Here is a 22,958-nt window from a genome sequence, read left to right as displayed (position 1 = left end):
CACTTCTTAATGAAGATGAGCTCTGCTTGTTTCCGAGAAATAAACAGAAATAATTGGAGGACCCAAAATTAGTAGCTGTAGGTGAGATAAAGATCACAAAGGACTGCCATTGATTTTAATGACAGAAAGGTTGAGCCCTTAATAAAAATGCCAGTACTGAGTTATTAGAGTCTGGTTTCCCCCTGATTCTCAGTCTCATTTTCTAGTGTTGTTTATTACTCTTCCAATTCTTTTACAAAAAAAAAAAAAAAACACCACAAAAAAACACCACACACACACAAGTTGCAACACCTTCTTTTTTGGCCTGTGATAACCTGGCTTGTTCAATGTCAGCCTGCTCAAAATCTCCCATTTAACTTCGTGAGCTGTGGACTGTGGCCCTAGAATTGGTTTTAAAACAACTAAACTTTCCCTCCAGAAAACACACCACTTTTGAAAGAGCAGATGTTAACAGCCTTGTACATAAGTTTTAAGAGGTCTCTTTCCAGGACTGGCCACACGGCCCTCCTGCTCCATCAGCGTCCAACTGGAATGCAGGCTGCATGTAAAGTTAGAACTGGACCCTGTAGAATACATCCAAATCCTCAATTCCCTTTGACTACCAGGGAAGTGACAGTAGCCATCATCAGCCACGTACAACACTGGAGTTATTGGCATGGAAGTTGCCTTGGAATGTATGTAAATTTACCCTAAAGTTAGTTAGATGCTGATTTTCAACTACTTTCTTCAACTACATTGCCCATAGTGTACATCATAAAATCCTTGTTTGCCCTGTGACGAAGACTACCTAAATTATGGTTGGATAAGAAGTCCATTTGCTTTGTCTAAATAGTGCAAGCTCTCCCATATCCAATGGCTACTGGAATTATTGTGTCATCTTTTCAGCTTCTAATACATATTAATTTGCAATATACAAACCCATTCAAATAAATAATTGTGCAGACTGAATAAAAAAGCAATTTAAACTTTCCCCCCCCCCTAACTGGAGACACTTTTTACAAATAGTTCTTTTAAGTAGTCTTAATAGTATCTCTTTAATATTGCCATTAAAATTCACCAGAGTTCAAGAGCAGAGCAAATTTACATCTGTTAAAATAATGGAATTGACACTGATATTACATCATTGCTATTTTAAATAATCATTCTTCATAATTCTAACCTACTTGCTTTAAGTTGCAAATACAGGGCTTGTTCCTACTTTCATCAAAGTCAATGGCAAAACTCCCTTTGGCTCTCCGGGGGCAGCACCTCGCCTTAAAGACGGGGGCCCTGGTGATACGCAGTGGGGTTTGACTGCGATCACTAATGCAGCAAAGAATAAATCCCTCTGAAGGAAAAATTACCGAGGGCGGTTCTATGAGCTCCAGTCAGACAGTATAATTGTCCTGAACTAGCCTGGTCCCCCAAAATCACAAAACTCTATGGACTACCCTGAATTCCAAGGGAGTTACAATTCTTCTGCTTAGGTTCACAAGGCGGCAGCATTATATATAGGTGTTTTTTGCCATTTCAGTGCAATTTTCTGGTTTTCCTCCCTTAATATTTTGGGAGAGATGGTTTGAAGAGAAGCATAATGGTAACCCTCAAATTCACCTTCTCTTGGGAGAACATTAGAAGTTTCAGTGAAATTACATAAGTGTTCTTCTATGAAGAATTCAAACAGAAGCTAAAGAAATTAGAAAGATACACTATAAACAGCTGGAAAGCCACCTAGAAAGTGAATCAGTGTAGTCCTCTGATTACAAAAGAAAATAAAGCAAATCTTAAGAAGTATAGAGGCTAAAGTTTATAACTCGGACTATTTAAAACTGGAGAAAAATATGCTTTTTACTACCTCTTTAATACTCAAAAGAGGAAAGTTTTGTGCCTGGCTATTCCTAGGCTGCGTTTGTGTTCTTAAGAAAAAAAAAAAAAGAAAATCCATGTCCTCACCGCTGCTTATTATCTGTAAAATTGTCACAATTCAACTGCCTAAGTAAAACTCAAGTTTTCAGGGACAGAACCATTTCAACAATATCTGCACTGTGCATCCAGTTTGACAGATTTCAGGCCACGGCAGAAATCACCAGTCACTACAGTTAACTTTCTACTAATGCGTTACTCAAATATGTTGAACATTTACCGGACAGTAACCACCAGCTGAGTCTTAACCAGACTGCAGTATAGGGCCTGTTAGATGTTATCTGGGAGCCAGAGAACTTTATTAGCACTGCCATAGAAGCTAAAGCAGAATCAATCCCTTGTCCCATCATCACCGACGCTGCCCGTTATAAATAAACTATCTATCAAACCTTAGCAAGCTCAGGTCCTAACTGAAGTGACAGTTGCCTTGGTGTCTTTAAGAGCAATTTGGTTTAATAAAAACCCACATGAGAGAACAAAATGTGACCCTTTACTGTGAAGGAAAGCATAAGTAACAGCACCATCAATATCCGGGAGGAAAAAAACTATTCCAGGGAAAAAAAAAAAAAAAGAAAAAAAAAAAAATCAAGTTTTGAAGAACCCGCAGCACTGACTGCTTTAGTCCACCTGGAGTTTCTTACCCCATTACATTTCTTTCCGCTTCCACAGTGGGACACCTACCCTTATACTTATTTGGGGAAAGGGAAAAAAAATGTAGGTTGGATGGTAGGGAAATATCTTCCAGGCGAGGATGATTAGTCAATGCTCTGCCTCAGGAAGCTTTTCAGGCACTGTCACTTGATGGTGTCTAAGATGACATGAGAGGGAAAACACCTAAGGGATTAGCCTACAGGTATTTTCATGTCATGCAGGCTGGGACTAGCTGAACTGGGAGGTCCTTTCCAGATGTATCATCTGTAATACTTTTTGGCACTGTTCCTTGGCTTTAAAAATATACCGGTTTCCCCCATGGCAGTGGCACTAACACAACATGTCTAGTGCAACTCAGCCTTCAAGATAGCCTTGAATCACACAGCTAATCAGTGCTGTGCAATTAAATAAGTTACAATATGGCTTTTGTAAGCAATTTACTTTTTTGTGGCTTTCCAATCATGCCTGACATGAAGGACCAGTTGTTGGCACAGCTCTTCATCACTGGAGGAGGAAGGAATATTCAAATATGTCTATCCCTAATCAAACATATATATTATAGAGATTCTTTTTATATTATAAAAACACGGTCTAGATTCTTCATTCCAACACTATTCTCTTCTAACACTAAAACCTGCTTATCTGGAGACTTCACGTAGCTGCAGAAATCTTCACGGGAAGAAATATGTTCTTATGTCATCTATTTTTGGCGTTCCACGCTGTGACAACAGAGGCTGGCCTGGTGTTTCTATATATGAATGCTTCTCAGGTAGCAGAACAGCCACCGCAGATTGCCTGGCACCTGCTCGAGGATGAGGTGAACAGAAAGGAAAGGGAAAGTATTTTTGTTTCATCGAGAACATCTTGGCCAAGCCATATTTGTAGAAGATAAAAACTGAGGAAAGTGTAAACCGATGAGGAATGGGGAATGGAATCTTAATATTTTGAGAGCATGAAATGGTGAAATCAGAGTTCTGAACTTGAACGGGTTTAAGATGGAGTGGAACAAAAATGGCAGGTGCTGGGGAAAAATATCCTTTTCAGGATAAGTATTTTCAAAACCTGGTAGCTACATTTTGTTAGTCCTAGTTTTTTTTTTTAATGAAATAACTTCTGAGAAGGGAATAGAAAAATACGGAACCTGAATGCCAATTGAAACATATTGTAAGTATGATACATCACCAACAAGTCTACTACTGCTGGGTTAAGAAAAAACCTAATGTGCTTAAAAGCATCTTTTGCTTTCTAATATATTTTTTGGAAGTTCGGAGCAGCTATTAAGAGAAACTAAGATTCAATTTTTAAGGGCCTGGATTTTCTCTGACATGTATCATTCTAACTCAGGAGTAAGCCCATTCAAGCAAGTGAGATGAGGCTGGTGTGAACAAATTTAAATGTGGTCAGAAGCAGACCCCAAGATATTTATGGATGGAGTGAGCCACGCATGTTCTGGTTGGACCATTACATCGGTGAAGGATTAGTTTATCATCGTGCAGGGCCTGAGCCTCCTTTCTCTAACATCACGATCCATCAACGTTGCGTGGAGTTCACCAGTATTTCACTAGCCTAAAACCAACAAGATGGAAGAACTGAGTCCACAGGCCCAGCCCCCTGTTCAAGTTGGGCATCGACTACAAAGAAGCTGCTCCCCTTTAAATCAGCAGATATCTGGTCTTCCTTCCTTAGTCTGTTTACCTACTTAAACTTTCATATAAGCTATTTTAAGACCCTCTTCTCGTTTAAAGCATTCAGTAACTGGACATAAAAGAGCACACATTCTTTTTCTGATATCACATTGAAGAAGTCATTTTTCTTCCATCGGTCTCCAGTGACACATCTACAGAGATGGTAAGGAGAAACTGAATAGATACATGAAGTTGACTACTCAAACTCCCTCTACACCAAATGCAGTTCTGTGAGAAATCTTTAGCAGTCCCAATCTGAGCATTTTGCAACAATTTCTGTGTAAACGTAAAACAACTATGCCAGACCTGACAGAATTATTCCCTTTTTAGGCACACACCAGGTTTGGTGGTGCTAGAACAACATGTGATCCATCCATCTTATCTCTAAGATTAGGCAATACCAGCTCTCCGAGAAGCCAGCTCAGGAAACGTTGCAGTGGGCTGCTGTGAATATCTAGAATAGATTATGAGAGGAGAGGAAAAAAAAAACCACCACAGATGGAAAGTCTCCTGCAGCCATTGGAGTTCCCAAGTTTTTCCCTCATGGCAATGACTTTAGGGCTGATTCAAGGCAGAAAACCAAAATGGCAGCCTACAATTTCCCCCAGACACCAGGTGTTTACCAGGAAAATCTGTTCCCCAGCCACACGCTGTCCCTGTTCTCAATGGTTTCCATGAGCCTCTCCCCTACCAGGCACTAGACGGTTTGCCTTCCCAGTACATCTGCGCACTCCTCGCTTCTGAGGAACAGGGTGGATTAAAACCGCCTTCGAAGTGGAGAAAACCGAGGGTGGTTGCTTCTTGGAAACAGTCGCGCAACCCCAGAAATTGTCGCAGAACCACAAGGACGTGTCACACCAGATTCTTCATGCTATAGGCAACGACAGAGCATCATGTTTTGATGCTATCCTGTCCCTGGACAACCAGTGGTCCACCAAGGACACCGAGCTTTAAGACAGAGGGTTTAAATAATTTCCAGTGCAGTTTTACTTCCTACCACTACACTTCCCCCCCCCAGTTATTTAAGCACCAAGCATTGCAGGTATCATGGTTTCATAGTCATGTTATACTTTGCTAATACCACGTAGAGATTCTCTGCCTTAAGTGGTTTATTTTATCTTTTCCCACAAATAAGAGACATCTGCACCATAACATATCCTATAGGCAGCTCTTTTCATATCTAAATCCCAAGGATTTTTTGGGGGGAAAAAGAAGATTATATATTTATTCAGAAATTAAATGAGATTAATAATTTCGAAAGTAATTTACCAATAGCAATCAGCCTTTGCAATGAAGGTCAAAAGAAAAAGGACACATTAGCAATTGAATATATTCCCTCCCTTTAAAGTTTTAATACTGCATACCTGTTAATAATGGGAAATATCCTTCTTCAAGAGTAGCATTTTCAAAAATTGGTAGGATCCTTTTGCTAATTCTAATCTTCTTTTAATAAAATAATTTGTTAAAAAGGATTATGAAAAGGCATGAAAATGGAATGCCAACAGAAGTGTACTGCCTATACAATAAATAGTTAATGTATTTTCTAAATGAATGATTTAAAATAGCTATTAAAGTAAAGAGAATGAGCTTATGTTTCTAGTAATGACTTCTCTGCCTCAGAATGAAATCTGTAAATCCCCAATTGCAATTTCACATCCCAAAAGAACAAGCAGTCCTGGGACCGATGCTTATTGCCTTTATCATTAATACTAGCATGCCACATATGTGGTTTTTATATTGCTGGTTTGAATATTTAGATTTATACTTGTGTATGCTTTATATTTTAAATCTCATACAGCTATTCTGTCACAAAAATAAAGCTCTCCTTCAACAAGGCTTTTTTGTATGTACATGCATACATGTATACACAGACTTTCAGTATAACTACAATTTTATTCATAAGAGCGCATAATGATTCAGTCTGTGATTGTTAATAAAAATGCATTTCTAACCATCAAATTTGAGTCTATTATTCTAAGTTAATTGCATTTGCCCTAAAGAGACTTGCGACTGGCTGTCAGCCTATTTGTGTCAGTTCCATTTTATTCATCAGTCAATCTTGTCTCCTCTTTTCTCACATCCCATATATTGATCAAATAGATTTGTTAGCATGCCTCTGCAGCTTTAAAAAAGTTTGTTATTTGTCAGGTTTATTTGATTACTATATTAGTTTGTGTGTTATCTTAATTGTTATTTCAATAGAAAATAAATGCCCTTGGATAGTCCCACAAGATTCGCATTAAACATAATCCATATAACAAGTTAGTGGATGGAGTGAATGTGTTAAGAAAATAAACACATTAAACCTATTTTTAAAGGTGGTATTAATCTGCAGCTGTATTGTACTTGATCCAAAAGACAAGAATAGAAATAAGTGCAGTGTGAAACAATTTTGATAAACATCAGTGCCGTATCATTGCATATTATGCTATGTATAAAATACTTTAAGAAAAAGACATGCAATATAAAATAAACTGAGGTCATATCTGGAAGAGTGGGTTTTGTGGTTAAGTGTGAAATGGAACGATATATATGGCTTTAGACACAAAAATTAGGCTAGAGTGGCTGCAAGCAAAGGCAGGTGGAAATGCTGTTACATGGGGCAAATTTTAAATAGGGAGAGAAAAAATAGCTTTTAGGAAAGTATTTATTAGCACAAAAGATAAACACCTAAGCAGGTAGCTTCTTCCTCTGTAAAGATAAGATACACCGTTCAGTGAAACAACTAAGGGTTTAGATAGATTAAAAGATTGAAACAGCATCTTGTGCACATTAGTCACTTAGTTTTGGTAATGACTTCGGGAAAACACTATTTTTACCTTAATCTTGTCGGAGGGGAAGGTGATGCAACCAGTTTTTCCCATACAAATGTCTCAGAAACCCGCTTCTGATGCCTTCATTATTAGCAAGACTACATAACCCTGGCTCCTCGCTTAACCTCCAACCTGGGATCTGCCCAGCTGCACCTGAGCTTACGTAGTGTCAGAAATAAGCCCTGTGGGAAACCAGCAATAATGTGCTTACCATCTCATTGAAAAAAAAAAATCAAAATATGAGAAGTCAGTGTGTCTTAAGATAGCCACTCAAGATACAGAAGCATTGATTTAATAAATTTTTTTTAAGAAACAAGATCTTGTGTTTTACCTGTACTTCAGTACATTGACCACCCCCATAGCTTTCTGAAAGCGAAATGTGAAACTACCAAAGTTTTTCAAATTTCTCATGAAAAGCCAAGTCCTTTCATTTCTTTGGCCAGGACCAGTCTTTATATTATCCAACTTTAGTCACCTAGAAGTTTGGTTTCTGGTCTGGGTAATTATCTGCATTTTGTCTGCAGGCAACTGCAGGGGGGTGGGGTGAGGGCTGGGGCAAAACAAGTCTTTCAAAGAGCAGTTTTTTCCTGGCTTAAACTCTCCTGTCAAGATGGAATGACTCGCCAGCAGGACGGGCTTGTCTCTTCCGTGGATTATTGTAGGAGCTCAGGCCAGACTGAACACCTCTCGCACCAGCTACAGCTGGTGTGGTGAACGCTGTCCTGAGGGGGACCTCTCTCATTACAGGAGGATTGTTAAATGGCTATACCTGCCTGTGGACACTTGAAACATCCTGCCCCTAGGTTAGAACCTCTTTAACAGTATTTCATACCAACCAACCAGGCTGAAGCTTCAGAGGCCCTAAAATAAAGCTCAGACTTGCAATCGTCCTAAAGCAGTTAGCAACACTCCTGCAACTCAGAAGCGCGGGGCGTGATGATGGTTTCGAGCTTAACTGTTATGACCAGCTAGTATGGAATATAAACAGGAACAGATGAGAAGAATACAGCCTCAACGTTTGAGACAACAAAGCAAGAGTGAAATGATTGCTACATAAAAGACATTTCAAAGACCTCCCAGAAAAGCAGGCATAAAAATCCCCAATAAAAAGGCTCAGCAAGAAAACTGTCACACCCCCTAATCCTCAGCAGACTTTAACAAGATGTTTGCACGAGCCAGAGATTGTCTCCTTCCCCAGAAGACAAAAGGCACAGAAAACAATACTGTCTAGCATAGGATTAGGAGGCAAGAGATAGATAAAAAGGATTCCTTAACCTTACAATTAGAAACCACAACTCTCCAGCCAAAAGGATAATCGGAAACAGACTGCAAACCTGTGTTACAATAAGTGCTGCATCTTTCTTTACTCTTTGAAAACTGATATATTTTCTGAAGATTTTTTTAATTTATTGCCACCCAAAAAAAGGTTTTGATGGCCACTTAACTACAAGACACCTGCTGCTACCAAACCACAGTTCCGCACACATGGCAATAGCCTTTTATTTCCTATTCTTTATATTTCCAGCACCTCCAACCAAGCAAAAATTAAGTTACCAATGCTCATACCAACCTCCCAGTAAATTGTACAACTAAAACCAAAATTATACGCGACGCACTAGTCTTCTAACAAATGATCAGCTTTCTGTGCCCTAAACCAGACACATACACAGATTCTTCATGCCAAACCTGGCATAAGCGTGTGCTCTGATTAAAAAGGAAACAACTTAGTTGGTATAACGAGCATCTTTAGCTTTATTTGGTATTACTAATGCCTTTAAACAGAAGGCAGGGTACTGGCAAGAGTAGAAAACAGACTTGAAGGGGGAGGAAACCTACAGGCGGAAAAGAAACTACAGTTTCCAAAGTTTGACCCTCTTGCTGTAGCTAACTAGTGACCATAAGCTGTAATAGCTGTAGAAGTTTGTTGCACAAAAATTTAAGATTCTTTCTGAAGCTGAACAAGGCAACCACAAGACATTGACAACTGCATTTACAGAGCATATATTAACTGACAGACCCGACTTCAGCACCTAAACAATCATGTATGATTAGGAACTATACGTGTCCCCACTTAGTAGGGGATTATTTGAGGCACACAAAAATTTAACGGTGAGTGCAAGCACTCACCGAGGGGCAGCCAGGATGCAAGCAGTCACCACCTGCAATGGGCAGTTGTTGCCAGCCTTTCCCAGTCTTTCTGGTACCACCAGGAAAGGAAAAAAAAAAAAAAATAAAATCGAGCAATTTCTTTTTTCTTCAGGTGCAGCACACTTGCAAACTATCACTCTATGCTCTGTGATCTTACTGTCTATTGGACCTTAAATTCCCTGCCTTAAGCTAATGTTCAGTGGCTTTGTTCTGTGCAAGCTGGACACCACCTTAGAGCTGCCTCTTACGCTGTGGCAGATGAAATAATCCCTCTTTAAGTAAACTACTTGAAACCACTTTGAAAGAGGTTGGCCCAGATGCAACCTTAACCCTTGTCACTTGTTATGGAAAGACGCAAACAAATCACACCTCCCAGAAGAATCACAGCTTGAAACAAACACACAGAAAGAGGTAAATATTTCTGTTCTCCTTTTAGTAAAGCTCAAAGGGAGCACAAAGCTTGGCTTAGACATGCTTGTAGAAGGGAGAAAAGTTAGCTACGGATTCCTAAGTAAACTTTCTGGACCTTGGTCCTCATGACAGCAAGTAACTCACTATGTGACCCCAAAGCACGTAGCTAGCGGCGTACCAGGCAGAGCAATACAGGAGGTGATTCGCTGCAGGGTGGGAGCGGAGGGTAGTGTGGTCTGCACGGTGGCATAAGCAAACGAATCTCTTCTCAGCCACACAGCGCCCCATGGACTCCAGGTCTTGCTTGTGGCATAGTGTCAGAGGCTCACAAGCCTTCGCCTCCGGGCACTTGTCCCCATGCCACGGGGAGCTGCGCTGCTGTCCTGCGGAAAGGGCGGCTGTACTTGAATCAAGAGCCTGGAAATAGGACCATGGCACCCTGTCTGTTGTCTCAAAGTTATTTCCAGATCATATGTTCCACATTTTATAAGCAAGCAAGCTTCTGGTTGCCACTATTACAAGCACAACTTCAGATTTACAAGGTAGGCTAGCATTTGTCACAATTTGCACCCAAATACAGATTTACCAAAAAAAAAAAAAAAAACAAAAAAAAAAAACCAAAACAAAACAAAACTGCAGAACATTTCTTTGGATGATCCCCGTGTGGCACAAAACCTCCCACCCAGTGGGATCACAACATCACCCAAGTATTCAGTCATTTAGATAAGACTTATGTCTTCCCCTCCAAGCAGAAGAGAAATGCATAGCACTACAAACAGCGTGAAGTGTTCTGCTTTGCCATCACTATTGAGTTTGAGATACTCAGGTACCACAGTCATAAAAGGCACTGCAAAGCCCTAATATACCTAAAGAAGCACAGGAAACATTGCCATGCTGAAACCAAAAAATAAAGATGGGTGAGCTAAACTTGAACCCCCACCATATCCTATAACCGTGCTTCAGAAAACTAGGCTGCATGTATTATAGTGGTTATGTTTAATAACTTATTCTGCTAGATTCAAAAATTGGAAGCCCAGCATCTTCATATGTACCATTGGTAGGAACAGGGATGTGACAAAGCACACAGTGATGAGGTCTGTATTCAGGTTCATTACAAGTCTTTTTCTCGGTTGCAATTATTTTAATGAAGATTTTGCCTAATTAAGATTTTCACGATTTGGCATAGGAAGCAGATACAACACCTGATATAGTACACCCCGAAGCCAAACATTTCCATCAGCTTTAATGGGCATTAGGATGGTCCCTTATGGATCAAGGCAGAGCCATTTCACTGATCCCATATGCGAAGACAACTCTGACGTAAGCCACCAAAAAGAAAAAAAGACATAGCAAAAAATATAAACTTTACTCACTCGGCAATGCTGCATTGGTGAGTCAGGATCCTCAGGCAGGCTCTGCTCCTCTGGGTAAGACAAGTTGTGTTGACCATATGAGAACTGGCTGTGTCCCCTGCGGGAGGGCGGAATAAAAATCATCTCAGCAAGAGGCCAGAGGACACTGGGTCCTTAAGGTGAAGAGGTATATCCCAGCTTCTATTAAGATCTATTTTTTCCATATTTGTGAAGTTAATTAGGGAACTAAGCCTCCAGCCCCAAGAGGTTGACTTTTTGCTTTCCTCTGATAACTATACAGTTGTGAGCAGTTTACAAAACACTGGTGCCTGTGTGGGATAAGAAACCCACCCCACCAGCTGAGGAACTTTTCCTGCTTTGTGAAGCCTTCCTCTCCCATTCTTGTTTTGCAGAACTGGACAGCCCCATCCTACAGCCCCTTGGAGGCTCAGGTAAGCCCCCCACCTTCTCAGCTCCTTCTCCCCACCCTACACAGGGCACGGCTCCACATCTCCGCAACTACTGAAGTTGCCGCTTTCACGCAAGAAAACAAGCTCAATTATTCTAATCCCACAGGGAAAGTCAGCAACATTTTTTGCCTTAGTACTGACTCATCATCTGTTTCAGATTTCAGGCCATCTTTAAAATGAGACTATTCTTTATATTAATGACTTAAACATTTTAAGGTTTACTCAAAATAGCAGAACAAGCATAGAAGTGCTGTGGAGTGGGCTAAGCCTACAAGCTTTTGAGTACGAGGATAACAAGTTCTTAAACCTCACAAACATTTTTCCTATGAAAATTGAGTAAGAACCCCAAAAGAGTCAGCCTATGAGCCACACAAAACATGCATATTTCAATTTTCAGGATCTCAGTAGGTTACTCTGGGATCAGACATCCCCCAAACTGACATCTAGCCACCTTACAAGGGCTGCTGGTTCTACACCTTACCTGGAGAACAGCCATCATGATGCTCTCTTCCTCTTACCTTTATATATCTGCTGAAGAAGGAGAAAGGCCTGTGGCCCCCTTCCTCCCCAGCTGAGGGTGTTTTCCTCAGTGAAGGCTCTCCAACTAATTGGTACCACATGAAGGCCTTTGGAAGGGGGAGGTATGCCAATGTCTGCTTCCTACTCAGCCACCGCAGAAGTGAGGAATGCTTATCTGCTCCCTTTGCTTCTGATGATGACCTTTAATTGCAGAGTCCCAGCTGGACCCAGCCTGAGAGACCTCTCAGATCTTGGCAGTGGCCCTCAACAGTCCTCACCGTGACCATTAATTGGGATGTCGCTGATTAAACGGGTGAACGCACCAGGCTGTGCAGCACCCACAGGCTGTGCTCTTCCAGTAGCCAGGAGCTGGCTGCGTCAGAGACCACGCCATCTAAAAAAATTTAGAAAGCAACGTGCCCCCATGAGGACCTTTCTTAATGGGCCACCCCAGGCCCCGTTGCGGCAGGCAAAAGGCCTGCACCCGGCGGCCCTGTGTCTATTTGTATTGCAAACACACACCGTGCGAACTTTCTCTGCTTAGTTAGAGGACACTGCTGGGGGTTTGGTAGGCAAGGTCAAGCCAGCGTTAGTCTGCTCTGATAAAGCATGAGGAGGTAAATCATTTTATGCAACTCGGAAGTCATTCAGACGGTACTTTTGGCATTCCTTCCCCCCCCCCCCCTCATCCCCCCTCCCCGCTTTTGTTCTGTCAGTCTGAAGAGAACAGCTCGTGTGATGTAATTTAGAATGGAGCTTTTTTAAAGCTTTCACTCAGGAAAAGCTTCGGGAGCTCTGGGGGTATAGCTTAGCTCCGAGAAATAGAAAGAAAGCAAGTTTGCATTGACAGCTTGATCCCAGAGAGAGGTGGCTGCCTGCTTGTCTAACAGGTCCTCTGGGTCTGGATGAGGCAGAGACAGAGGAGCACTCATATTAAGTGAATGTGCGCTGCCAATGTTAAAGGAACAATTACCATTATTCTGCATAGTTCACTGTTTGCTACTGCTATTTCCTTCAATAAAACCTCTTTTCACTTGCCAATTGGAGCTTGTCATGTAACAATATTTCTTATGCACAATACACATACTAAAATGCCCCTGTGTTTTTAATACATTTACAGTTGTTAACAATAGCGGTATAGTGACAGAAAAAATGTACTTGCTTTGAATACAGAATAGACTGAAAAAAGAACAAACCAGAGGCCCTGCTCTGAAGGATTAATGGGGGTTAGGTTTTGCCTAATCTCAGTGTTAAAAACAGCGACACCTCTTCCGTTTCACTGACACCCACTTTTTCCTCTCAGGGCCTGGGCTGTGACCTCCTTGCTTGGAAGGGTTTGCCCACCTGAGCCTTGAGCAAAAGCTTCCGTGAAAGTTTTGATGCGAGGAAGCGTTGAGGAGAGGGTTGAGCTCTCACCCACCCCCTGCCCGGGCAGCCCCGAGGGGGACGGACCGGGGGTGCCGCTCCTGGGGCTTTGCCGAGCTCGGTGCGCTGAAGGTCGCCCAACCATCCCTTGGATCCTTGAGCGTGCTGACCTACCACTTAGTAACACCTGAAACCTCTGGTGTTCACCGCTCACATCGGACACCAGCAAAACTCCTTGGGTTCCTTGTGGTTCCCCGCAAAGCCGGACAAACAGCCGGCGCTGGGGAGACACTGGTGTTTCACCGAGGTTGCAGGAACTCCGCGGCTCTCCTCTGAAAGCTCGTACAATGAAGACATTGTGCTAGTACCACACTTGCCAGCATTACATTACAAAGCCAGGTGGAAATGACCATGGTGAAGGTGCCATGGTGAGAAGAAACTATATGTTTGTGCTTGCAAGCAGGCTGAACCTAATATTTCATGCACCCAAAGGAACAAGCAGATGTTGGGAAACCTGTGTAGCACAGTCATGAAGGAAACTTTCTTCTGCCGTAAGAGTCATGTTTTCTGAGAACACTATTTTGTTCTGAACAGGTTAATATACGCAGGAAAAGACATCTTGAGTGTTCCTGGGCTCTCCTACACTATCCAGGAATAGTGATAGACTGTGAGTTTAAACACATCCTTCCACCGCGTAGCGAGAGAAATGTATTTAATACTGTGAGCAGAACAGTTACCATGTTTGTCTTTGCCAGAGCCGGGAAGACTACACTGTCCTAAAAGTAATTATTACATAATTAAGAAACACTGGATGTCTTCTGTGTGCCCCCAGAATAGATGTTCTGCATCTTCGGTGCCCCCCGGGAAAAAAATGTTTTGTGAAAAAATGTATGGCATGATACATCTTCTACTTCAGATATTCCTAATTGCTTTGTCTACGACTCTTGCTGAGGAAAAGCGAAAAGAAATCCAGAGAAAGGCTACTGTACTGGGGCTTGGTTTGGATCCTGATCTGTTGAGCTCCCTGGAATTCTTTCCATTGCCATCTGCTGATACTGGATCAGGCCCTTGCAGAGCTAAATAAATGGTTTTTCCAGTGCAGTCCACCAAAGGCTGCTCAGCAGCACACAGGGAGGTGCTCAGATGGTAATAAGATTAATAAAGTTTGCTATAGTGGACAAGTCCAGCTCCCGGTTGCGTTCCACTATAACGTGAAGATGAGAGAGAAAAAAATGGAAGAGTTTGCTAGGAAAATCTCTAGGAGCATAACACTCTCACAGATCACCACTCATCATTGGATTTGAATCAAAGAAAAGCTTTTATAACTTATTAGAAGACATGGGGTTTTGTAGTCCTATTATCACATGCCAATTTACCATGAGTAGAGCTTTAAGGACCATCTATGAGAAATGCTGCATCTTCTGTGATTTGCAGCTCTATTTGACGGCATTTAAACTCTTTGAATATATTTTAAGAATATATGTGGTTTTGATGGTGTTCCCCTCCACCAAATCAAAATGCTGACGGCCTCAGAACTCCACTGGCATTAATACTGTGCACGGATACCTTTGTGACCATAACCGTGTATAATACCTGCTTTGGGAACAAACTCTTGGCACATAACTTCAGTTTCATTCAGAAAGTGGCACAGTTGCCAGAGACCTTGGGACATGAAAGGAAGATTCTGTGCAGCCTTTTCATTGGAAAGTTCACAAATTCTGCCTAGAGATCCTTCTGATATTTTCACTTTTCAATAGATACTGCTTACCAAAAATAAAACTGAGAATTTTATGTGCTTTCCAAATTTAATGACACAGAGTTTTATGTGGAAAAAAATTCTTTTGTAATAAACTCAATATTTTCTGATTTACATTACCTATAAATTTCCCAAACTAAACAGAGTGAGCAATTACACAAGTATGTCCATGGCTGAGACCGACCTTTAGTTACTGTGCCAACGTATTAAATAAAGCCTTGTCCACTTCTGGCCACTCTGTTCTGGTTAGAACTTTGTTTCTGAAACTTGGTCATATTGGCAGATAGTCTTAACATCATAGATGGGGAGAGAGGAAGGAAGGAAGAAAGACTGAATTAATGCATCAGTGCTGTCGAGGCAATATAATAATAATAAGGTTTGTTTTTTCTTTAATTTGAAAACAACACGATCGGTTCTAATAAGATAATGCATCAGAATCTCCAACTTCACACTCTGCAGTGAGGAGTAAAGAGAATTTGAGGGTTTTGAGTTCTCCCAGCCGATACAACAAGCAGCTGCCCATGAGCGCTGGGGTGGACCTGCCCCAGCACCCGGTGCGGGGTGTCCATGCAGCCCCATCAGCCGCCTGACCCCGGAGGCTCTGCGTGGGGCTCTGCATCCCAAATCCCTGCAGCCCAGGGAGGGGACAGGGACCGGCAGGGCCCTATGATGGCTGGGGTGACCTACTGACATTAATAGAAACAGAGAGATGCTCAGCCCTCCACTTGGAGGGGGAAGGACAGGGCTGTGTGTTTTCCGTCTGGGTTCAGTTTGAGAGTTATTGCTCTGAGTATGTTTAATTATCCCTTTTAGTAAAATGTCAGGAAAGTGCAGCCTTGAAACAGAAAAAAAAAAAAAGAAAGAAACAAAAGAATACAGAAAGACTTTATTTTTCTTTACAAACGCTTTTCAGGGTTGTTTCACATGATAGAGCCGCACACCACCTGCAAGATCCAAACCCCAAATCTGGGGCATAAATTCAACTTCAGAAATAGCCACTCCTTCTTGGAGACTCTCAGAGAGGATGATCTCTTTCAAGAGCTGCTGGAGTAACAACAGGGTGCCCTGATCATAAACTGGAGTAAATTAATTCAAAACAGGCAAAAGAAAAAAAAAAAAAACAACCTATCAGCAATCAGTACATGAAATGCCATGAGATCCTGCTGCTCTCTGGACTAACTCCAATTACTATAATGGATTTATTTCATACAGTCCCAACAGCCAGGACATAAATACAGACCTAAAGAAAAAGTTGGTAGGAAGGAAAACAGTGGCTGAAGGAGAATTTAGAAGATCCAATATAGAAACAAACCCTGAGAGCTCCGGCACGGCTCTCCCGGAGGATGCACGGCCGTATCCCTCACCCTGGCCCGTGGCTTTCAGTGACTGCATTGCCTGGTGACCAGCTGAGGTTATGTTTCTGCTGTGGTTAACACTTGATACCAAAGCTGTGAAGGTCCCGTGAAAATCCGGTGATTTATCTCGGTGCTTATCAGCCGAGGGCTCCTGAGGACCTGGCGCCAGGCTCTGACACTGGGCGATGGCGAGTGCAGGTCTCCGGGCAGGCACCTGTAAACCATCCAGTGAATATGCTACAAAAGCAGTTGTGAATTTTGCTATTGTGTTCGTTGAGAGCATGAATTATGTTCGGTGTCTAATGCGGATGATGATGTCTGATGCAATAGGGACTTTTGAATTAGCACATAAAAACCTTTTCAGAAAGCGTTTGGCCCCCCTTCTTGCAAAGTCCGTTACAACTCTAAAGTGTAAGCGAACAACACAAAATTCACACTGATCCCTTCAATTCTTTTTTAAGCATCCTTAAATCCAGCTTTTTTTTTTCCTGCTGTACATCTTACTTTTTATAGTTAAAAGTAATTTTACAGCAAAAAAGAACATAAACAATATACACTGACTCTTGACACTCCATTGCTTTTTTAAACTAGAATAATAAAAATTTGCAAATGAACAAAAGAGTGGGAGGAAGATATCTGATTTACAATGTTTTTGAGATAAAGAACACTATAAAAAAAGATCAATGTGAATAATAAAGCATTGTTAACTGAGTCATGACATTTCTATTCTCAGTGAAGATTTGAACAGTAGAGCTCTGCAAATGAGCACCTTGTGCCATTTTCAAAGTGGGAGGAAGACATATAATTATAATTTTTAAAGTGAAGAGAATTTAAAAAAAAAATCTCTGTGAAAAAGTTTATTGAAAAACATATCGACATATCAATATGACATAAATTACTTTAATTTTATTAAACTAGGAGGGGGGAAAACCTCTTTTTGAAGACTGGCTGCAGAAAGCATTCCTTGAAAAGAATTTTCTTTATTAAAAACTCTTTCGCTAAGATGAAACAGCGCTGAATGTCAGCACTACCGTATATTTATTCTGTAACTCTTCCAACAGCTGAGATCTATAAAAGAAACATATTTTCAAAACAGTTTTAACCTCCATTGTCTTGATCATTCGTATTAACATTTTTCATGTCACCTATTGAAACCCCTTAAAGGAACCTTTTATTCAGTCAAAATTAATGAAGCCATTTTCTTAAACAGCCTCCAGAAAGTAAAAAGGACGTAATGTTGTGCATTTTATTTGACATACGTTTTCTGCCATTTCACTTACTTGTGTGATGAGAGCAAAACTTCATATTTATGCTATCAAATCTGCAGAGAAAAGTGATTTTGAGAGAGAAGAAAACTAACTCTGCTCTTGCTGTGCATGCAATTTAAATCCACAGTGAAAATACAGCATTGATCAGATTACTCCAATTGAGTCATTTAGTGCTTTGGCATTCCTGAAGTTAGGGCCCAGCTGTGAAATCATAGTTGGGGCCAAACTTTGCTGTTAGGTGAGTGCACATGGCTCCCATTTTCTTCAAAGGGAATGACACACATGGCCAATATTTAACTTTCACCTCTTCCATTCTTCAGCTAGCGAAGCCAGAACCAATGGACTATATGCTGGCAATTTCATAGAACTGAGATTACAATCAAGGTTTTCCAGGACTTACTAGTGATTTGGGCTATATAATTCAACACACCTTAAAGCGCAGATACTCAGCATATTCTGAAAATCAGGCCATCTCAAATGTCTTAATTTAAGCAGGGAAAATCATAAATCACTTTGAGTATTGTGGCTATCAGACTCTAACAAACAGGGCGTAGGATACCTCTTCAAAATCATAAGCTCCAGTTTCTGGGTTGGCTGGTACGCCTGGGAGACTTACCGCATCCCAACCCATTTCGGGTACTGCATTTGCACACGTTTCTCCTCTGCCGTTACCATTATGGGACTTGAACACGGTGCAGACGCCCTTCTGCAGCAGCCGTCCCCTCAGGAAAATCTAGGTTCTGGTTCTGCAGATCCCCTGGGATGGCCCGCACTGCTGGAATGGTCCACAAGACTTTGAGGCATGAGTGCCACAGAGAGAAAAAAGGCTGCATCCCAAAATCTAGCTGCCCCATGCTGTACGCACACCTTCATTTCAACTCAAGGTCAAGTGGAAAACTTTCCCACCATCCTTGCTGACTCTCCTCTTCGCTTTCCCCCGACTCCATCTGTTCCTCACCCATCTCCTTCGTTCCGCACTCGCCTCCCTCTTCTTCCTGTGTCCATCTGTTCCCTCCTTCCTCAACACAAGTTGGGGAAGGGAAGTAAATTCAGTCATTCACTGAACAGATTTCAAGATGAACCCCCTCCCTCTCCAGCTCTAACTTCATTCATCATGGTAAAAATTATAATGAATAGAAATGTTGAAGGTGAAAATTTATTAGTGATTCTGTTACTTTCTTATATCAAAAGCAGTTAAAGCTGCATATAAACATTGGCTTCATTCATTTTTCTTAATATATGGTATAATTAGTGAGAAATATTAGTGGAAGTGCTTGCTATGCAGTCCATCAACACATGCCTGTCAGGGTTTAGGATCTGGGCCAAATTTTTTTGCCAGTCCTGTGATAGATTTATAATAAGCCTATAGAAGGCTTTACAGTCAGCTGTGTCACTAATTCATGAAGTTAAAACGTATGCAATGAGGTCAAAAATTCAGTATTGATAAAATACTCCCTCCAGGGATTGCACCATTAGCTTTGTTACTGCAACAGCAAAATAAAATAAACCCAAAGCTCCTGTGAATTACCAGTCCATCATCATAAATCAGAAGAGAAGCACTTGCACAAGTTCATGATGTCATATGGAGCCCAATATATATTTATAGCCTTGTGTACTATTTCCTGTTTCCTTACAACAAAAATAAACAGTCTCTAAATCCCCTGTATCCTTATGCCTGAGCTCAGCAAAACGTAATGGGCACAAAACTATGAAAGCACCCATGACATATCATTAGTCTAGAGCAGCTTGCTTCAGGTCGCCTGCGACACCCGCTCTCCCTTTGGCCTCTCCTACGTGGATGAGAGCAGTTCCCATGGAGTTTGTTCCATCTGCTGCCCTTGCTGTAGGGATAATCCCACACCCCCTCCTACTTCACGACCCTGGGAGAGAGAAGGAAGGAAGGTTTAAGCCTCCAAGTCCTACGCGTGGAGTGGATGGCCTGGCAAGCACAGCAGAGGTGGAGGAGCTCAGCACCTATGTGGGGACCTGGGCTTGCCACCACAAGGACCTTGGGCCTCTTGTCCGTCAAGATGGCTAAGCTGCAGAGGTTGGAGCTTTAGCTTCCTCTCTCCACCTTTGCTGATGATTTGAGAACCTCCTCTAAGGTTTCCGGGGTGTTTGGGTATGGATGATACCCCACATTCCATTGCAGACCTCCCAGCCCTCAAATTTTCTGTACATACTTCAAACGGGAACTTCTGTGTTTGCAAGAGATCCTCTTACCGTCTTCCCAGGTGAAACTTTCTCTCTTAGCAATTTGTTTTACTTTTGGCTTCCTTTCCAGAAGTGAGACAGAGGGTAACAGAAACAGTGCACCATCCCACGTAACCTCCCCTCACAAGGAAGCGCGCTTGCTTCTGTTAGCCCCCAAAGCAACAACTCCTGAAGTCAATGACTGTCGCTAAGCGGCTGTGGGAGATGCATATGCCAAACCACATCTATTTACAGTGTCCCTCTGCAATGTTGTTTTGTTCTTCCACCAAGACAGCTGCACCAGCTCCCTGCCTCTACCGGCACTCCCTGGGGTGACGCCGAGCAGCGAGGACCATCCAGGTAAGCTGCTGGCCCCATGCACGTGTCACACCGTGCAGAGATACCTCTGGCATCCCCTCCCATTCCTGCTGGCAGACAAATTGTGTCCTTTAGATTAGCAAGCAAAAGTATTTTGGTTTTCCTTTTACTTTTTCTTTTCTGAAACATGGCCATTGAAACCTGGGGTTTGGGTTTCACTTCACGATGAGTCTTTTCAAACCAAGTGAGTTCGGTTTAAGCCTTTATACGTACAAGTTATCATCCATCAGATCTGATGTAGCTCTGCCTGCTTCCTCTCAGGACTGAATGAACATGGCACGCAGCTCTTTCAGTGACGAGCACGTGATATATTAAATAGACAGGTAGCGACAGCGGTGCACGGGATAACGAATGGCAGGGAGATCAGCCAGGCGTTCCTTTGGTTCCTTCGCAGCACTGATACACGAACACGGTGAAATTAAAAAGTCACACATCCTAAACTGCTCGAGTTTTCCACACAGTTCACCGTTAACCCTTGGGACTCCTTGTCACAGGGGGGTGAGGCAAAGGGCCATTGCCAGGATGGATTGGGAACAAATGCCACCGGCGAGCAGAGCCGCAGGCTCCCTTGTCCTTTGCTTGCAAGATGCTTATGAGCCCTACGTAGGGCGACAGAGCAGTTCTCCTTCTCTTTCAGTGGCAACTCCCCCTAGCCAGTTCTTTGGCGTTCCTAACAGCTCTTTGGCGTTACCCATATTGCTGCAGTCCCCATCCAGCAGAACAGAGCGCCTTCCCCCCCACCCCCTGTCCCTTGCCAAAATCAGACTTAGAGCCCTTATATGCCACTATATGAAAGCTAATTTCAAAACTGTGCTAGGAAACTCCAGCCTCCTATTCTCCAGGGCTGCAAGACCCTGGTTTGTGCCTAAGCCAGTGAAAAGAAAGAGATGTCAGGGGACCTACTGTAAACAGCAGCCTTGGTATCACTGCTCCTCGCCATTAACCGGGGGGATCTGGGACTGGCATCAGTGGAAAGCAAGTGATTTACTTCGTGCCTTCATGAATTTAGACACTGTAGTCAGCTGCCTGAACAACCCAACTTTAAAAAAAAAAAAAAAAAAAAAAACAAATAGAAATTTCATGTGGGTGTTGAGACTACCTATCTGTAATACAAACACGGGTGAATGATCCCAGTCTTCCACTGCAGCAGCCAAGGCAAGCCCCAGCTTCCCCGCGTGAGGAAGAAAGTTGCTACTTCACAATACTATTTAAAAATGGCTCATTGTGGGGGTTTACCTCTAGCTCCCTCTTCCTCGCAGTCTAGCGCTGAATAATCTGAGCTTTCTTCATCATGATACACTTATTTTTCCCTTTTAATTCACTTCTGTGGATGATTTCTACACATTAAAAACACAGACATTTGTGGATATCCGAAACTGAATACAGGCTCTTAAAAGACAGTAACAAAGTTTGACCCTCTGCCCATCTCTAATTGTAAATTATTTTCTTTTACATTCTCATTTAACAGAAATCATAAATAATATCAGTTGTACACAATATATTTTAAAGTCTATTTGGCTCCACTTATTTGTTTCAAAGTCTCAACCTACTACTGTTCCATGCAGCCGCAAACTATAAAAGACCAAAAAAAAAGTGCTAACCGCTTTTTTTTTTTATGCTGGTCTAGCATAATCTTTATTTCTTTAGACACTTTGTGCAAACATTAAATTGATAAAAGACATAATGTAGATGGGCTCACAGCTGAACTGAAGGTAATTGCATAAAATGAAATGGAGACCTATAATTGTGCACTGCTTTAGCCTCTATCGCACTGTTTTCTGGAAGCAAGGATCTCGCTTGTCATAGCAAGTTGCTTGTTACGGTGATTGCATGAAGACTTGATCTAGCTGTACAAGACAAGTATAACATTACTTAAAGGGAGCTTTTCAAACTAAGAGTCTGACACTAAAATGTACTGTATTTTCAAAGATGTAGTGTGCTTTAACAAACAGAAGAGTCCTTGAATGACAGCTTTTGTTACCCTTTTGTTTGATGGTGCTGTATTGAAAAATTCAGGTTATGTCTATGCCTTTCTATTTCTGGTTTTGATTTCTCTTCAACAGCACTTCAAGAATAAAAATTGACTCGAAGCATGAATAGTAGAAGTCGGTGGATACAGTAAATGTTAGTCTGGCATTTACTGATTACTTGCGTCTGATTTCTTTCAGTCTCGTTTGCTGAATGCGTAAATGCATTCTGTGGGCCATTGTATTGTTGCAGAAATGGGGAACTCAACAGATACATTGCAATTTAAAATATATCCAGTTTAGACTTTTGGGGCAATTTTGAAAGTGGAAAATGATAGAAAACGTCATTCTTGCCGAGGCCTTTCAATCTGATCTGTGTGTATTCAACAGCTCAGCCTGTTTGTAACTCTCAGCCTGGACAAACAAGATCCATTTGTAAGATTGGCACCTGAATAACAGGTGGGGCATGTGTATTTTGGACTCACAAATCAATTATTATATAAATCCAATGCATAAGCCGGACATTGCTTCCTCCAGAGCTCTGCCACTTCAATCAGCACAACTTTTCCTGGAGAAAGTATGTTAACGAATGAAAGTGCAGGAAAAATTATGGTATGTCATTGATTTATAAACACAGGAAAACAGTGGTTACTGCACTTGTAAGTACATCCAAAATGCATGAATTTTCACATTTTGGACTCGAGAGGCTGGCCAAGAAGTCACAG

General features: G+C 41.8%; 1 protein-coding gene across 1 annotated transcript in view; it reads left to right on the top strand.

Moving 5' to 3' along the window:
- The window catches only part of MDFIC2 (MyoD family inhibitor domain containing 2), a gene marked incomplete at both ends in the record, with an annotated part of 47,031 nt that overhangs the window by 16,930 nt on the left and 7,143 nt on the right, over positions 1–22,958 (top strand). Inside the window, one exon of the mRNA XM_082487816.1 lies at positions 11,376–11,414. Coding sequence (XP_082343942.1) covers positions 11,376–11,414 — 39 coding nt within the window. The remainder of the gene's footprint in view (positions 1–11,375; positions 11,415–22,958) is intronic.

Source organism: Vanellus vanellus (genome assembly GCF_965231255.1).
Source record: "Vanellus vanellus genome assembly, chromosome: 9".
In the NCBI taxonomy this organism is placed as follows: domain Eukaryota; kingdom Metazoa; phylum Chordata; class Aves; order Charadriiformes; family Charadriidae; genus Vanellus; species Vanellus vanellus.
The sequence above is the reverse complement of the archived record's forward strand: the minus strand, read 5'-3'. Positions and strand labels throughout refer to the sequence as shown.